Source organism: Equus quagga, chromosome 16 (genome assembly GCF_021613505.1).
Source record: "Equus quagga isolate Etosha38 chromosome 16, UCLA_HA_Equagga_1.0, whole genome shotgun sequence".
Classification (NCBI taxonomy): Eukaryota; Metazoa; Chordata; class Mammalia; order Perissodactyla; family Equidae; genus Equus; species Equus quagga.
Window position 1 is genome coordinate 12,545,852 of NC_060282.1, and position 19,144 is coordinate 12,564,995.

The 19,144-nt window shown below is 42.2% G+C and overlaps 1 protein-coding gene across 1 annotated transcript; it reads right to left on the reverse strand.

Annotated features, from left to right (window-relative positions):
- Positions 1-1,534: 1,534 nt before the first annotated feature.
- On the reverse strand, positions 1,535-5,672 carry LOC124228168 (gasdermin-C-like). Its single transcript, XM_046642501.1, has 3 exons — positions 5,516-5,672; positions 3,335-3,501; positions 1,535-1,662 (listed from the first exon to the last, which is right to left on the reverse strand). Exons 1-3 carry the CDS (start codon positions 5,599-5,601, stop codon positions 1,535-1,537), a joined length of 381 nt encoding a protein of 126 aa, XP_046498457.1. The 5' UTR covers positions 5,602-5,672.
- Positions 5,673-19,144: the final 13,472 nt, after the last annotated feature.

Genomic DNA, 19,144 nt, shown 5'->3' on the forward strand with positions numbered 1-19,144 from the left:
CATTCAGATGTTAGTCTTCCTAAACTTCTCTTTCCAATTTCTCATTTTTTCTGTCTTATTTTTCATCTTGTGAGTTTTTGCTGTACTTTTTGAGAAATTCTGTCAACTTTATCTTCTAATCCTTCTATTGAATTTTTATTTCTAATAGTTTTAATTTCTTTTTTTTTTTTAAAGATTGGCACCTCAGCTTACATCTTTTGCCAATCTTTTAAATTTTTTTCCTTCTTCTTCTCCTCCCCAAACACCCCAGCACATAGTTGTATATTCTGGTTGTGAGCGCCTCTGGTTGTGCTGTGTGGGACGCTGCCTCAGCATGGCCCGAGGAGTGGTGCCACGTCTGCGCCCAGGATCCAAACCGGAGAGACCCTGGCCTGCTGAAGCAGAGTGTACAAACTTAACCACTTGGCCACAGGGTGGCCCCAATAGTTTTAATTTCTAAGAGCTCTTTTTTGTTCTCTCAGTGTTTCTTTTAAAACAGCAACCCATTATGGTAATATTTTTGTCTGAGGATGTTAATGGTGTTTAAACATAAAGTATATTACTTTCTTCTTTCTACATGGTCTGATTCCTCTGAGCTGATTTTTCGTTTGTTTTGGTCTTGGACTGTTTCTCAGGTGTCTGGTGATGCTTGTCTGCTCTCGTTTTGGAGAGAGGAGTCAAAAATCAGCCAGAAAGCTTGAGCAGGTGGGGCGGGGGGTGGGGGGAGGTGTGTGGGGGGGTGGAGCTTATTAACTGTGAGCTTCACTAGAGGGCAGTAGTGCTTAACTTGGTTGTATGTTGGAATCATCCGGGAGACTTTGAACCTCTCTAAGCCTGCCCTCACCACAGAACAATTACATCAGAGTTGTGGGGGGTGGGACCCAGGCATCAGTATTTTGTACAGTCCCCCAGTTGATTCCTAGTGCACCTAAGGCTGAGAACCTCTGCTGTGCTGTTTCCTTGGGGAAACCAGATGTCCTTATCAGTAGGTCTTTCTCTTACGCTGGGTCTCCAGGGAAGAATCTTCTAGTTTCCTGCCTTGAAGGTAAAATCCTGGCTGCCTGCCTTTTGGGAGCCCAGTGCGGGAAGAGGATGGACATGGCCTTCATATGTAGATGGTCACTAATTCCTTTGGTTTTCGGTTTGATACCCTAGCTCACAAAAATCTGACGCAGAGGAATAACCCATTAGACTTGAAGGTCAAGTTCCCCGCCCTGGGAAGTCCTCCTTCTGCTCTTGGGATGGTCTCCAGGATGCTACATAACATAGTCCAGAGGATGGGATTCTGAGGCTGGAGCCTGGAATGATCCACCCACAATGATATGTTGGATGAACTTGGGCTGGTCACTTTCTAGACCTCAGGCTGGTTGTGTCACATGGTGAATTGATCTCACTAAGCCCTCCTGACCTTGGAGAGAGGTGAGATGTGAGGATGAAGGTCATGATATTTGAAGGGTTTTGGAAAGTTGCATCTAACCCATCACTTTCACGAGGTCCAGAGCCAAACCTGTGACTCTCCCACATTCTCCCCAAATCGCTCTTACCCTTTATGGCTTCAAGGTAGTAACGATGTGGAGCCTTGACATGAGCCATAGGTCTCTTGAGTCCTCGTACATCTCATTGTGGATGGAAGCACCAAAGCCATCCAAATGACCCAAGAGGTTCCGATCCAGCTATAGGAGACTGTTATTATTGGAAATACAACAACAACAATAATAATATTGTTATATAACTTTGCCTGTGTCTTTTGATTCTATAAATGACTAATCAAGGTGGGGAGTGAGGGCTCTTTTACCTCTTCCAGGGGATTCTGAGCATCCTCAGTATGTGTGGCTGCAGTCACAGGTCCAGTGTCCTGGATCTCAGACATGCTTCTCATTCCCCTGGCATTGCCCCTTTCCTCCTCCCCAATGTATCTTGGTAGCCATGTCTCCTATACATTCCCCTTTTACATCTTTAATCAGCCTTGGGCAGCTGTGGGACCCTCTCACCATGTCCCTGAGGTCCTTCAGGGCCCCTCAGTCCCTTAGCATGGCCAGGATATTATGGAATATAGCATCCTGAACATCCTTTGGGAGCTGGGCCAGTGCCTCCGATTCCTGGGAAACCTCCTCTTGTAGGTGCTTGAACTCTGCCCTCAGGCATCAACATCAACCAGAGAATGGGGACAATTCTTAGATTAGAACATTCCTGAGATGATAAGCCCTTCCCCATCAACATGAGCCAGCATCTCTATCCCTTTATCTACCAAACCGAAAGCATCTCTGTGGATGGCACGTTTGACTTCTGGGGATGGAGCTGTCATAACAGGATAGAAAGATGGGCAATCCCAGTGCTCTGAAATGAGGGGGCCGAATGCAAGGAGGAGAGAAGGAGATTCTGGAAAGTGGTCCTGGGAAGTGGAAGAGAATGACCTGGTGCTCATTTCTGGGACATGTGTAGACAGCTGGGACAGCAGCACTGGACACACAGCTGAGCAGTTGCCCTCCGTGAAATGACACAGGGTTTTCTCCTCCTGTTCTCACACAACCCAGTCCACCGACCTAAGCAGATGGAAACCCAAAGCTGAACATCACAATATTCTCCAAACTGGAGTACCATTCATTTGTTTCAAGCTTCTTTGTCCGCTGGACTTGGACTCATGACATGGGCGGAGCCTCGGTCTCCTCGAGGACTAAATGCAAGGATCTTGGGAAAGTTAGTTCACATCTCCACTTGTTTTCTTTTTAGTTCCTAAATCTCTTAAGTGAGGACACATTACACACAGAATACACTGTGTGCGAAAGCCCAATATAACACACACGAAATTTTATGTCCCTGAATCACAGTTCATGCTGAATAAATATTTGATAAATTAATTTAATTAAAAAATAGTTGGCTCTTGTGAGTGAGTGATGTACATCATATGTGCTTGAGCATATTTAGATCTGAATCCATAAAACTTTCTGCTCAGGGTCTCGCAGTATTTGGGGACTTTAACCGCCATGTTTCTGTGTTAGTGATCCCTTGTTTCCTCCAGCCACAAAACTGCACATGTACATAGTACAGCGGCCACTCTTCTGGAGTTTCCAGAATCCATCACTTACCCAAAGCAGGATATAATTTCAAATAATTAAATCGATTTCCCATTTCATCAATATCAAAGAGTCCCATATATTGAAATACTAAAATGAGGATATTAGAACATACTCTTGGGTCAGGAGTCAGGATTCTTTGGCACATGAGATGTGGGAAATAATAATCCCATCCATTCAGCCCTGAAGACAGGTCCTAATAGGATCCAGAGGCCCTGGGAAGTGAGTCTGGGCTGGCTGTGCTCTTGGTGTCCCCATCCCCCTTCAGGACAACTCTGTACCTTGACACCAGTATTCCAAGGTACAGCATTTCCCCAACATATTCACACTGCTGGTTTCGTGCAGCACAGGACTGTTGAGCAGTTCCGCAGCCTCTGTCACCACATGTGGGTTCACAGATGTTTTCCGGCACTGCTTCAGAAATGATGGCTCTGGATCCAACACTTTCCTGGGGATCAAAGGGAGGAGCAGGGTCAGAGTGGGAAGAGATGCCCTCCTGGGTTACTCTAGGTTACCTTTCTCCTCAGGACCTGGAAGGAGTGCAGAGCCTGTGGACTTTGACAGGTGATCCCCCAATGGGAAGAAGGTTACTGGCTGATAGGTTAAGTTTCCTAGGGCAAAAGAACATCTCTGATACGCATGTTGGAGGGGCCGCCATTCTCTGATGGGGGTACAGGTATGAGTGTGCATGCCATATTGTGAAACGATTCTGCATTTTCCAAAATTCTATCTGCCCTGGTAGGGGCTGGCTTATAGGGTTCCAGCACTAGGGCCTCTCACCAGAAGAGGCTAGAAGTAGACAAGCCCACATGTTGTGAAGTCCTCAGGAGACCCTACTGTTGAAGCAGGGAAACCACACCCATCACTGTCCAGAGGCACAGTCAGGGTGGGATGTGGAGCAGACGAAGCAGGGAGGATTCTGGGTGATTTTTCTTGACTAGCGCAGGTGGATGTTTATGGAGTCACTGTCCTTGGTAGGTGGTTGGAAGGGCTGACTTGAAGATATCGATTCAGGGGAGGTGTGAGAGGTCTGAAGGACTGAAGACAAATTTCATGTCCATTTCAGTCTGAGACTCACCTCTGATTGTACTCAAGGCCCCACTGGGGTTGGTGCCCTCGATGACAGTCATATGGACCACTGAGAGACCCTTAACTTGCTTTTCAGTGGAGGAGGTCACTGAGCATCAGTGCTGGCTTTTCCCATTGCTCTTGGGGGGAAATTCAAGCCGCTTATGTGGCTCTAAGGTGCTGTGTCATCTGACATCTACTTCCCTCCAAGCCTCGTTTCATATCATCTTCCTCAAGATTGACTAAGCTTCAGCCTCACTGGGCTCCCTGCTGATCCTGAAAACATCCAGCTCTGTCCTGTCCCAAGGCCTTCAAACCCCTCATCTGGACCCCTTTCCTCCTGCTCTTGCTTCCTCCATTCTTTAGGTCTGAGCTCAGCTGAGCTCCACAGAGAGACCCAAACAGACTCCCTTCCCTCCAGCCAGTCTCTTCCCTTCAGAGCTCCCATCACAATCTCTGACCAGCTTTGTAGCTGAAACACATTACATGCCCCGTATGCCATTTATTAAAAATATCTAACTACCTTTTCTTTTCCATATTGAAAGGTTTGACCTTAGGCTTACTTATTTTACTTGGAGCTACTGATACAATTTATCTAGGAAATTACAGCCACTTTCACTAATGAAAGAAATATCAAGAGGAAAAATTTTTTTTGTTTCTTTGTGAGCAGCCCCCGAAACCCAGATACTCTTTAGCACCATGAACAGTCTTTGCAAATGCTATTTCTAGTAAGGGCCTCGCAGGACCCCAGGAATACAGAAATTGTGCAGTGCTCCGTCAAAGTAACTTTTAGTCTCTCTAAACAGTCTGTGATTTTAACTAGTTGCTTATTTAATTTGTTGCCTTTGTAAAAATACTATTTAAATTGACATCTCTGCTTTTAAAAGGCGTGAAGACGTAAGGAGGTCTTTGTTAAGCTCTTAGAGGACCATTAGATATTCATCTTTGCCTGTGTCCATGGAGGAAAATGAATCCCAGGGCACTGTTGTGTACTATATTACACAGAGTTTCAGAGTTGTTGTCTCATTCAATTTAAATTATTTGTTATTTATTTTTTATTGCTTATTTCCTCAGTTCCTGCCCTTTACCTGTCCACACCAAAGATAAGTGGTTTTAGGTCAAAGATTTTTATCTGTTTTGTCTTTGTTCCATCCCCAGCAAATAATAGCACAGTAATAGATAATTACTGTGTTAATAAATATATATTAGATAAGTAATAACTATTAGTTGAATGAATGAATGTCTGAATGCGTACTCAAGAAAAGCAGCATAATCTGGGATGTTTTCTTCATTCTAAGCCTCGGCAACAAAACCTACTGGATACCTCTTTGCCCATGAGGAGAGCACCTTTTGGGGCTCCGCTGACCCGTCCCCTTCCTCTCCCACAGACTCACCTCTTTTGAAGTTCTGTCCAGTTACAAGGTGGGATAGCAACAGACCAAAACTCAAGGGAGAATCCATGGCACTCAGTAGCTTCCATGACATGCTCATTTCCAGCCCAATGGTATTATATCGACATGAACCTTCCGCTTTTGGACCACAGGGTCAATGAAGAGGAACAGCTCTGCCATGACAGTTTCTGGGGACAAAACAGGTGACCTTAGGTTTAGTCAAGAATTCATTGGAGGAGCTAGTATGGGAAATGGAGTAACGGTCCTATTTTGCCCCAACCCTGCTACTCATTTAAATCTATTGCCAAGAAGCTAACTAATCAGTGGATATTTTAAGTATAAATTACTGCTGAGGACAAATGTTTGAATCCACTGTGGGGACCTGGATTTGGCCACCCCAAGATATGTCTCTTTGGCATGATGATTATTTGAGGCTAGTTACTTTGCAGACAGGAAAGCAACTGAAAAGTAGAATTTACTTACCCTTTGTAAGAGACATTTACATTGTAAAGGAACTCTCCACCTGTAAAGATATCTCCCTCTGTACCAGGAAGAAGGGGAGATGACCTTGTCTCTAGAAACTCTTAATCAATGGGGAAGGCAAGGACTTAAATCTGCATTTGTTTATTGTGCGTGTCTGGTAACCTCCTGTAACTGACTTCCCTCCCAACATTGGCATTTCTTTAAGGATTAAGCATCTTTCCTTAGGCTAGGAACTGATTGCTGCGCTCACCTGTGACCACCCAGCTCGAGACAGTAGACTTGCCTCCTGCTACGCCCTCCAAGATAGCAGACCCACTACCTGCTGTGTCCATCAAGCGCTGTGCTGACAGGGCAATCTTTGTGACTATTGTGGGAGGGACATTTCAATCATATGTGAAACACCCTGTTTGGGGGTATATAACCACTCTGTGCACCCCACTTCTTCGGTACCCTTTCTTCCTTTGGGAAGAAAGGCCCTGGGCCATGGTCCTCATAAAGCTTTGTTTAATTTTCTCTTGCTATTCTGTCTCATGTGAATTTAATTCGTTCTCTGGCCAGACGAACCCACACTAGGTAGAGGAAATGTCTTCCTCCCCTGCACCACCCAGGGGTTGGTGATCTGGGATGATGTCCTAACTCTGAGAAATGGGGATGTCACTTGCACACTGGTCCAGGAAACCTATGGCATCATCTTTCCAGGCACAGGGTCTCCTGCAGCAGGCACAGCATCCAGCCCCAGGAGGGAGCACACTGGGGCAGAAAATGTTTGGGACTGCAGCCAGACAGACTTGGGTGTGGATGCTAGCGCTACCAGTTCCCTGGTATGTAACATGGAACTAATTATTTTGTAAGCTTCAATTTACTTTATGTAAAATGGAGATAACGTCCTTAAGAGGCTGCTGTGTGAAATGAATTAACAAATGCCTAGGTCCAGATGATTAGTAGATTCTCAAATAATCTTAGTTCCTTGCCCCGTGTCTTTAGGCAAGGCTCATGCTGAGATCTCCCTGTGTGGGGTGTCTCAGGGATTCTTGCACGCTGCACCACTTCTCCCTGTGCACTCTCATTTTTCACTCCTTGCCTCCTTTGCCTCTGGTTGCCAACACCTGGGACTGAAGAACTTGGCTCCTGGATGTCCATGAGGGTGTATTCAACTGGAACATCAGGTTGTTTCAACAACTGTGAGTGATACTTTCTCTTCTTCCGTAATACTGCAAGCTGATGGAATTTGTTCTCACTGAACTGGTGCTGACACGTCTCAGGTCTTTGTCTCCAAGCTTTGACCCAATTCTGGCTAATACTCTCAAATACGGAGTGCTTATTGCTAGGAGCTGATAAAAGGGGAGTACAAAGTTGATTTGGGAGGGGGAAGAAAGTGGGTAACCTCTCATGGATGCTTGATAGTTTTCCTAAAGAAAAGGATATATATATATCTTTTTATATCCTCATATATATGAGATTAACTTAGGTTTTAACTTAGAATAGTGACTAGACAACTCTCTTAACTTTAGTATTCTGAACAGAGTCTAGGCTTCCGAGGGAAGCACCATTGTGAAGTTCATTGCTCTTTATGGCCAGTGTAGAAAAACCTGTGTATCTCCCAACCTCAACCCAAGGATGCTCTAAAGGCCCAGGAAGGACTCAACACTATCATCAACTGGAGGGCCAGATGGCAGGTTAGGTGTGTGTTGAAAATTCATTGGTAGTGGTGGAGGAGTTGGCAGTGTTTCCAATGTGAAAGTGAAGGCCTCACTGAGAAGTGACATTTGAACAAAGACTTAAACTGAAACAGGGAGTGGGGATTGAACTACGTAGCTAGTTGGGGGAAGGAATTCCGAGGAGAGAATTAGCAAGGGTAAAGAGGGTGGGGAAGGAATGCCTGGCATAAGAACAGGTGGAACGAATCAGAGAATTCCTCAGAAAGTGAGGGCAAGCTGGTGCAGGCCCCTGTTGGTCATAGTCATGGCTTTGTTTTTCCTGGAAGTGGGATGGGCATCTATTGGAGGAGTTTGAGCTCCTGAGCAAAAAATTGAATGCATCTTTTGAGAAGAGACCTGTGGCTTCTGTGTGGACAATAGATGCAGGAAGGCAGTAAGGGCAGAAGTAGGGAGTCTAGTTAGGAGGGTTGCAATAATCCAGATGATGGTGGAGAGGGACAGGGTGTTGGCACTGGAAGTGATGAGAAGTGATCAGATCCTGGTCTACATTGAAGGTAGAGCCAACATCTACAAAAAGAGTCCTTTGACTATGTGACCTCCATGGCTTTTTAAATCTCTGACACGTAGAAAGAATTGGGAAATTGCTATATAGACATCAGAAAAATAATTCTGAAACAAGTTGTTTCTTAGGGAGTGAGGTGAGCAAGGGAGGTTAAGGACTGGTAGCTGTTGAAGAAGCAAGAATGTGAGATGGAGGAACCTTGAGTCATAGAAAATAAAAGGGAGCTGGCATGGAACGTCCAGAGAATAAGTTATATGTACATTTGTCACTGTATGTGATGTCAGTGTACTCAGAAGGACAAGTTTATTTTCCATTTTTCCTTTATTTGCCCAGTTTTTAAAATGTGTATTGTCTGTCTCCCGAAACTAAAGTCAGTCTTTGGAGTCAGGATTCTGTCTTACTAACATCTATACTCCCAGCACTAGAATCCCGACAAAGTGCAGACAGTATAGACCCGGAACCTAGAAACTGTGGCTGGTACTCAGTAACTGTTTGTTGACTGACTGGCTCAGTGAGGGGAGAGCTTCCAGAAGCTTAAATTATTCTGCATAAGAAAGGGGAGAGAGAATGGGGGAGAGAGCAGAGATCAAGAGCAAAATGGCCGAAACTTGTAAGACCTTGGGTGAGGGGTGGAGGAGGCGTAGAAGGGGGGAGACAGAGAAGTGGGAGGGGGAAGGAGGGCAGGGGAGAAGAGATCTGCATAAAAACCTGTGGCCAACGCTAACCTGAAAAGTTAACTAATGGAGAATTTTCAAGAAAATAACGTGTGCTGTGCAATGGCCGCCCGAACCTCAGTCTCCCTGTGAGATCTTAAGTAAGTCGACATCACTTCCTAACTTGGCCACTACAGCATGGGATGATGAGCTTCGCTGCAAAAATTGGACACTCCTGTTGGGAAGTTTGCCAGGAGTGAAGCAATGGCAGCTGTGGAGACGAAAACAGGTGAAGGCAGTTTACACACCAGCAGGATTCCTTCCGGGAGGAATTTGGAGTTTTTTCTCATGCTTTTCAGGATTGCTGCCTCCTCAACAAGAGGCAGCATAGGAGGGTCAGGGATCCTTAACTGCTCCTGGCTGTTTGATTTACCATATTTTCCCCTTTTGCCCTTCCTCTGGAATGTTGGAGGGTGCTTCCAGACGGAGAGCATGGAAATATGTAAGGGAAGCTATCAGCTGTTTATTATGATCACCTTGGTTCTAAACCTCATCAGTTCTGGGCTTAATAATGTCCACAAAAATAATCCATAACCAATCTATAAATGAAAATTTGGGTGAGTTTATTCTGAGCTTAAATCTGAGGATTATAACCCAGGAGAGTCTTTCCACAAAGGAACAGAGCACTCCAAAGAAGTGGGGGTACACAGGGTGGTTATAGACCCTCAAAGAGTATGTTTCACATATGACTGAAATATCCCTTTTACAATAGTCACGAGACTGCTCCGTCAGCACAGCGATTGATGGAAACAGCAGATAGGTCTGCTGTCTCAGTGAATGCCGCGGGGTGGTAGGTGTTTTTCCTCAGGCTGGGCGGTCACAGATGAGTGCTGCAATCAGTTCCCAGCCTAAAGAAAGATGCTTAATCTTTAAGGAGATGCCAACATTGGGAGGGGGAGAGAAGTTGCACCTTTATCTCAAGGGCCTTTGCTCTTGCCATAGGGAATCTCTACAGCAGATGTACAATGCATGCTCAATAGCCTCGGTCAGGCCCTTTTGGAAATACAAGGTCAGGCCGAATTAGATTTACACAAAATGGCTTCCTCATATACTCCAATATATCCTATTACTTGCCATTTTTATTTGTCATTTTGCCCTTTTGAGCTCTAATCTTTCGATAGAAAGCATTGATGATCATTGTCCCTTGGCGCCAGGGTGGTTGCTGCCTGTCCTGGGTCCATCATGTCCCTCGGTGCTAGGCTTTTATTTCATTTATTTGCCTAGTTGTCCATGTTGGGGGGAAATAGTGGACAAGCGTAGAGTTATATATGTGTTAACAGAGGAAGCATTTCATATGTCATATAATTTTCAATTAATTTTAGATTGTTGCACAAACGTTGTATATGTGCTTTTCTATGACACTTCACATTTACATTGTATATGATTATAGGACAAGTACAGCAACAATAATAACTCAGCATTTTTAAAAGGATTGGTCTGAAGTGAATTCTTAGTCATAGTCTCTATCAGAAAAGGAAATTTGTCCAGGGTTATAAGACAGATCAACCATCTCAAGCCGTCGAGCAATCATTACTTTAGTTTGTATGCTACTCTTACAACACTGAGTAAAGAAAACAACAATTAATTTGAATATTATGACTAGTACAAGAATTCCAAGAAGTAGTAGAAATAGGAATTCCAATTCAGATCGGAAAAGGGAACTGATACCAGAAGGGAGCTAACCAAACAATTCAAGACTGGGTGTCGGATCACATAAGGCATCCACTTGCTCCTTCACGTGTTTTAGCAGAGATGACACATTGGAAGATTCATCACGTATAAAAGCACAGCATCCAGTCTGAATGATTGTATATGTACCACCTTGGGATGCAGTAAGAATATCTAAAGCCATTCTGTTTTGAAGGACAGCCTTTCTCATTAAAGACATTTCAGTATTTAAATAAGGGTACTCCTGCTTGACTATCATTAAGGGCTTCTTGAGTAAATTTAGTCAGAGATTCCATATGTAATAACGCCATCTTTTAGCTCCAAAGAAGGAGCAAATATAGTTGAAAATATAGCCATACCAGTGGAACACTGAACAAGCCCATCCGACCTTAAAGAGAGGGAGATTGGCAACAGATTTTAACTCAGCCTGACTCCTTCCCTGCTTTTAAAGGAAATTCAGGGTGCAGTGTTTTAGCCATCCAGGCAGTAGCCAAGGCCAAAGATTGTTCCACATAACCACTGAGTTCCATTAGGAGTCACTCGATAAATGCCTGGCCTTCAAGACCAGTCTGTTCCAAAATAATCCCTTTCTTTAAGTATAATAATATTCCAAACAAATTATAAAATAGGTATACAGTTTAAGCATAACAAAAGCTTAAATGAGGAGATAGAAGGTTGGGAATACAGGCCTGGTCCGGAGTCTTGGGACAGCTCTCTACAACAGATGTCGTCGTCATCTCCTCCTGGTATGGTCCTTTCCAACTGGGCTGTATAGATACTCATTTGGTGTCTCTTTCAATAAATAAATTCTTCAGGTTATAGTCCATGATCCTTAAGTTCTGGGAGCTCTGTGAAAGAATCTTTCATTTTACTTTAAGTACCTCAATAAGACTGTGACAACAATGTAATATATCCCTTAAAAAAGCTGGTTCATATATTTCTTCATCTAATTGCATAGGCTGTTTTATTATTATTTCAAAATGAGACAGCCGATGTTTATAAAAAGTGTAGATCTAAGATTAAGGAGCACTAGCACAAGAGCTTTTGGCCGTGAGAGAGTAAATGCTTCTGAAACCTTGCCAATTAAGTTCTAGTTGTGCCATTAGTTTTACCAATCCTGACGATCGAGGATGGTAAGCGCAGTGGAAATGCTGCAATACTGGGCAAACATTACAAACAGATTTGAGTTCCCCAGTCACTGTGTAACTCGGGAGGAATTCCTCAAATAGGAATTATTCTCTCTAATAGTAATTTACCTACTGTTAAAGCCGTTGCTCTTCTGCAAGGAAAGGCCTCAAAACAATGTGAGAACGTACAGATCCTTACAAGACATATTTATCCTTGAGATGGTGGCATTTGGACAAAGTCCAATTGTCATACCTCAAAGGGTCCCTTAGGAAGGGAAAGTGGCTTTGTGACTCATGAAGTGGCTTCTCTGGGTTATACTTTGGGCATATAGCACAAGTAGTAGAGGCTATATGACCCACTGGGAGAAAGTTGCCAAAAGTGTTATTTTCCCCTTTTGTTGCAACCTACATATATTATTTTTCTTCTTCTGTGGTGATTTCTTAAGCCTGTAGAAGGAAATCTTTTTACTGGATTAGCAGAGTTAACAGAAAGTAGGAGGCATTCTTGAGGCTGGACAGCATATCCAACTTGATAACCATCCTTGTTTATCATTTAAGTAAGACCCATTTGTAAACCAAATTAAACAATAGAATGCAGTTGTGGTCTTCTCCCCTTGTGATGTTGAAAGCAATGTAGCTGATGCGGAGTCCGTGAGCTGAGGAGTCAAAAGAAAGATTTTTTTGGACTCTCTCAAGGTCTGGCAGTAGTGCTCTCCCGTCTAGAGAATAGCATGGGGACAGGACCCATGGGCAGGAGGAGCTGCTGCTGCAAACATGGGTTGACAGTAGAGCTAAATCTAAGGCATAGGCATGTGAGTCATCTCTTTACAAGACAAAGGAAAGAATATGTAAAAAAGTTAAAATGGTATCAGTGCAGGTGGGGTCTGGCTATTGGGTGGTCCTATAACTTTCAGATAAGAATCAAATCGGATTAAGTAAATGCCAGAAGCCACCACTCTAAATACTATCTTTGGCTAGAGACAAAGGAGGACGTTGTTGGTGGGGGGAGTCAGCTACATAAGGTCACCAGACAAGCACAATAAACAAGACATAAGTCCTTGACACCCCCATTAAGAGTTTCTAGAGATAAGGTCTTCCCCCGTTCCTCCTGGTGCAGAGAAGGAAATACCCACAGATGGAGACTTCCTTCACAAATGCAAATGTCTCTTATCAAAGGGCAAGCAATTTCCACTTCTCAGAGTCTCCTTCTCATCTGCAATTTTCAACAGTAACCAGCCTAAAATAATCCTCATCAGTAGCAAGGTTAAAATAGTGAATAACGTTTACCTACACAATATAACCTGAGGTTTATTATCATTTACTTGACAATGCTTCTCATGCAATTTAGCTTTCCAAGCAAGCCTAGTCAGTATGCCTCCTTTATAGGAAGAGAGAACAAATTTCTTTGAGAAGTCCAAGGGGCCCTCTGAAAATCCTTAGAGAAATTCTCTTCTTTCATCCAGGTCAAAGGAAAACCTTTATTTAGACTTGACTATTTGTTTGAGGGAGAAGCTTGTCAAAAATATCAAAAGATTTTTAAACACTTAAACAAGATCAAGAGGTTGCTGATCCTGTCATTGTAAAACAAGGGTCAATGAAACAAGGCTCACAATATTTAATCAAAGTGACAACAGCAAAAAAAAAAAAAAAACCTTAATAGAGAGACCTCTGTCTTTTTGCACCTAGGAAATTACCTTAACAAAACATAGATCTTCTGTAAACTTACTCAGAAGGAAAAACCTTTTATAATCTCTTTATCAAGAGCAGACTAAGAGTTTAAGAAAATTATCCTTTTAAAAGAGAAAGTCAAATTTTAATTTCTGCACCAGTTTATTTTTAACACTAAAACTCATTCACTTAGTTGGATTTATTTTAATCTTAGCCAACTTGACCAGGCATAAAACTCCTTTCAGAATTTCTCCTTCACAAACCTTCTACAACTTTCTTTTTGCCTTCAGAATTTGTCCCATGTCCTTTTTTTTTTTTCCTCCTAGTACTTTAGGACAAATTTATCTTTCTTAACCAACCAAACAAAATTTCCATTTTCTTTTTTTTTTAAAAAGATTTTATTTTTTCCTTTTTCTCCCCAAAGCCCCCAGGTACATAGTTGTATATTCTTCGTTGTGGGTCCTTCTAGTTGTGGCATGTGGGATGCTGCCTCAGCGTGGTTTGATGAGCAGTGCCATGTCCGCGCCCAGGATTCGAACCAACAAAACACTGGGCCGCCTGCAGTGGAGTGCGTGAACTTAACCACTCAGCCACGGGGCCAGCCCCAAAATTTCCATTCTTTTTATACCTTCTTTAGTGAAAACTTACACCTTACTTTCCTTGAATACAGAGCTGTTTTTCTTATTAATTTCTAGCAGCTTTAATCACATATATTAGAACTCTTTAACGTTTAACAAACCATAGCAAACACTAAAAAGGTAAGCAATTATGAATTGTCTTTTATCCCAGCATTCTAAACACTTTTCATAATTTCTAGAAACACGCCACACTTTACAGTAAAACACCCAAAGACTTTTCGCCTCTCTGCAATAAGAAGCCAAAAGTAGATAACTTAGATACGTTTAGCAATGTTTGTGTTCTATCCAATCCAAAAATGACCCAGATACTCAGATTTTCATCATTTAACTTAACTTAGAAAAACTCTAAAGTTTTAAGTTACCAAAAAGAATTTGGAAGCTGTTTTTTCCCAAGTATACAGACCATAAAACAGTTATTTTACCCACTTTTGTCTATTTAAATCATTTGTTCCCAACAATTATGTTCAGATTACCCACAAAAACTTCATGAGACATTAGACAAACAGCTGTCATTTAAAGCTATTATTTTGCTGACGAATTTCTAACAGACAACATGAGCTTATTTGACTAGTAAACCCAGGCTGCATATCTGCATCATATTCAAATACCAACAACTTTTGAGGACATGCCTTTTCAATCAAACCAACAGCTTAAACTTTCATTAACCAAAGATTAACCTATATCATGTTAACTTGAAAGACATTTTGGTTAGAACTTTTAGAAAAACTTTTTGTAAGTGCTTACTTTAAGTCAATTGAATGGAGCCCTTTAGAAATTGTACCATCTGGAGGTAAAATACAAAAACTTTTGTAACATATATAGACACACACAGACAGACAGACATATAGACAAACATTTTCCTTACATTTGACTTTGGTGTTCTCATAGCAGACCGCGGTGAAAAACCTTGTTTTCCCAGTTTTTTTCCTCTTTCTTTCTTTCCTTTGGTCTTAGCAATCTGGCTTGGGATCCCCCTTTGTTAAGCAATTGCAATCACAGCATGAAGCCAACTGGAGTCTGGAGGAAAGGCTGCCCATTCGGGAACTGATCAAGCTGTTTTAGAAGCTCGATTTCCCGCTTCTCTTTTAATATTGTTTTGTTATAAAATCCAAACAACTTCTAAGGACAATGTCGTGGGTCAGAAAGTGTGCTGCTTGTGAGTGTTACTACCTATAGAAAGGTCATAAACACTCTCTTACGTGCCTCGGTTTTTCCCTCGGGCCGCCTAATACCACCATGGGAGCTAGGAGTGCAGGGTGACCAGCCCTTATGTGCGCGTCCCCGGACGAGCCTGTAATTAATTACTGTGAATGAGAGTGGAGTTCCCCATGGGACCACTGCACGTCGCGAGGATTGATCCTCTGACACTCCCACTGAGGTCCTTAGTCACCTAAGGGCGCCTTTTGGTAAAGGCCGGGAGGAGCAAGTGTCCCTTTTCTTCAGAGCTGAACACGTTCAGTCTCTCATTTCTCTATGAAGCAGTTTGTTCAGACTTTATAAACACAATTCTTTCCAATTTAAAGCCAAATTAAAAACATCAGCCTTTCCCATTCACTCCCAAGTTCCTCTAGGCTCCTCTGGCCTAGGAACTTCCCTCTAGGCTCCTCTGGCCTAGGAACTGTACTGGTACCCCTCAAACCTCTAGTCTTAAGACCTTACCCAGCTCATATAAACTCTTGGACCATCAACTTAAGGAGGTCCGGGTTTCAGGAGAACTCACCAGGGTCACCTGAAGAATACAGTGATCTGGGGGGGGCTCAATGAGCCCTTATTGGTACCGAATGCCGGTTTAGTGTAGATTCCAGGTGGCCTCCAGGGGGTTTCTCTGAAATCCTGCCAAGACTATGCCAAGAACTGTCATCGAAAATAATCCACAACCAATCTATAAATGAAAATTTGGGTGAGTTTATTCTGAGCTGAAATCTGAGGACCATGGCCTGGGGGCTTTCTTCCCCAAGGAAGAAAGGGCACCAAGGAAGTGAGATGTACAGAGTGGTTATATACCCCCAAGCAGGACGTTTCACATATGATTGAAATGTCCCTCCCACAATAGTCACAAGATTGCCCTGTCAGCACAGCGCTTGATGGACACAGCAGGTAGTGGGTCTGCTCTCTCGGAGGGCGTAGCAGGAGGCAAGTCTATTGTCTTGAGCTGGGCGGTCACAGGTGAGCACAGCAATCAGTTTCAAGCCTAAGGAAAGATGTTCAATCCTTAAGGAGATGCCAGCATTGGGAGGGGGAGGGAAGTTGCCACCTTTATCTCAAGGGCCTTTGTTCTTGCTGTAGGGAATATCTAAAGCAGATATACAATGCATGCTCAACAGCCACAGTCAGGCCCTTTTGGAAAGGCAAGCTCAGGCAGAATTAGGTCTATACCAAATGGCTTCCTCATATTCTCCGATATATCCTATTGCTTGCCATTTTTATTTGTCAGTTCAGTTCTATGATCTGAAAGTTTATCAGAAAACTGTAATCCAGAGTAAGTGTCAGAGTCTTTTCCATGAATTCCTCTGAAGATGAGACATATTTGCAAAAGCAAAAAGCATCAGAGTAAAACAACTGACTGTAAATAACGAAAGACTTAAAAATGGCAATTGACAGAAAAGCTTATTATTTCTGTGATATACAACATGTTAAACTAATAATTAGACTTATGACTGATAACCAGGAAAGATCAGAATTTTAGGAATGTTACATAATTTTCAAAACACTTATATCAGTAACATTTACCCACATAATACAAACTAAGAAAGATTATCATCACTTATCTGACAATGCTTCCAAGGTAATTTAACAGACCAAATAAGCCTAATTAGTTTAGAATCTTCCATCTTATAGGAAGAGAGCACAAATTTCTCTGTGAAGTCCCAGGGGCCCTCTGAAAATCCTCAGAGAAATTCTCCTCCTTCATCCAGGTCAAAGGAAAAACTTTACTTAGGAATTGAATTTTTTTGTTTTTTTTTTTTTTTTGAGAGAGAAGCTTGTCAAAAATGTCAAAAGATTTTTAAAACACTTATTTAAACAACGGTCGCTGTGAAACAATGCTTAGGTATCAACAGCAAAAAAAACCTTAATAGAGAGACCTCTGTCTTTTTGCACCAAGGAAACATAAACATAGACCTTTCGTAAACTTACTCAGAAGGAAAAACCTTTTATAATTTCTTTATCAAGAGCAGACTAAGAGTTTAAGAAAATTATCCTTTTAAGAGAGAAAGCTAAATTCTAGTTTTTGTACCAGTTTACTTTTTCATATTAAAACCCATTTACTTAATTGGATTTACTTTAATCTTAGTTAACTTGACCAGGCATAAAACTCCTTTCTGAATTTCTCCTTCACAAACCTTCTACAACTTTCTTGTTACATTCAGAATTTGTCCCATGCTTGCTTTCTTCCCTTCTAGTACATTAGGACAAATTTATCTTTCTTAACCGAACAAACAAAAATACTTCCATTCTTTATACCTTCTTTACTGAAAACATACATTTTAACTTTCCTTGAATGCAGAACTGTTTTCCTTATTAATTTCCAATAGCTTTAATTATACATGTTAATTAGAACTTTTAACCATTAACAGACAAAAGGTAAGCAATTATGAATTGTCTTTTATATCAGCATTCTAAACACTTCATAATTTCTAGGAACACATCACTTTACAGTAAAAGACCCAAAGACTTTTAGCATCTCTGCAATAAAAAGCCAAAAGTAGATAAATTTAGATGTTTAGCAATGTTTGTGTTCTATCCAATCCAAAAATGACCCAGATACTCAGATTTTTATCACTTAACTTAGCAGAACTCAGGATTGTTACCAAAAAGAATTTGGAACCTGTTTTTTCCTCCCCCTCTGTTTTTTTTTCCTTCACTCTTAGGAATTAGTGATGGGCTAGGTAATATTCCTGGAGGGGGGAGGTGATAATCCTTTTTGAGATAAAGGAACTGGGTGGAATCTGAACTGCCTCTAGAGCTGTATTTCCAGTCTTGCAAGGATTTTCTAAGGACAGTTGCTCTTGATTTCCCAGAAACTGGATTGTAACTTGAATGACATTTTAGGTTGATCTACCTGTCCAACCGCATCATAAAGGCACAGAGAAACCCAAGTTTTCGACTTTACAGAAGGTCCAGGTTCTGGTCAGGTTCACTCTGAACTTAACCTCGACTTGGTGACAACAGAAGAGATGATGAACAAAACAGATAAAGAAAGGAAAAGAAGAGATCAGACCTCACCCTCATGGCCTCTTCCAGAGGGTTATCAAGATAAGAGTCGCACAACAGTTCCTGTGCAGGGCACACGACCCCAGCAGGACAGTTCACAGAATAAATCACAAGTCTCCTACCCTCATAACCGACTCAGTAGGTGACTAAAATACTCAATGAGTCAACCATCAAGAGAGGGCACCCCACTTGGGGTCGCCGGGGTGATCAGGCCCGGAAACCCAAAGTTGGGGCTCCCAGGGGTGGAGCCTTTGACTCTTTAAAGATTTCTTTGTTTCCCGGTTGCAAAGCTCAAAAGGAGACGAAAATGGCCATTGTAACTCTAAGAGAGATGAAAGAAAAGGAGCCATTACCTTGAAAATTCCCCCATTGGGGTTCCTGTAGCAAGGCATGATGTAAAAAGTCATTAAATGATTTCAGTGCAGATGGGGTTTGGTTATCGTGCGGCCATATAACTTTAGATACGAATCTGGTCATATAGATGGGCATGTAGGTGAGGATGCCCTGGGCTTCACTCCCTGGGGCAGCCCTAATTCATACCTTGAAAATCCACATCATAAACTTTAAAGACATTTGGGTTAGTTCTATTCAGAAAAACTTTTTGTAAGCGCTTACTTTAAGTCAATGGAATAGAGCTCTTTAGAAATTGTAAGGGTGCCGAGGGAGAAGGAGATGAGCTCTGAGATTCCAAAGGCAGCTGCAGAGGAGATGGAAGAGATAAGCTGGGTGGGACGGTTTCTGACTTCTTATCCTTTTTTAATTCAGATACAGTCTCTGCCAATTTACGGTTAGTCTCCTGTAAAGAATTCATTTTATCATTATTATGTTTTGAAGCCTCTAAATACCAATCATAATAAGCTTCCCATTCTTTTGCTTTAGTTTTAGAGCTGGCTCTTGTCAGTG

What these genes read in the sequence shown, in the direction of transcription:
- LOC124228168 (XM_046642501.1), bottom strand. Translation starts at nt 5,601, where the DNA reads ATGGAAGCTACTGAGTGCCATGGATTCTCCCTTGAGTTTTGGTCTGTT. An exon ending in TGGACAGAACTTCAAAAGAG is followed by an intron (nt 3,502 to 5,515) that starts GTGAGTCTGTGG and finishes TTTGATCCCCAG; the next exon opens with GAAAGTGTTGGATCCAGAGC. An exon ending in CTTGGAATACTGGTGTCAAG is followed by an intron (nt 1,663 to 3,334) that starts GTACAGAGTTGT and finishes CAATAATAACAG; the next exon opens with TCTCCTATAGCTGGATCGGA.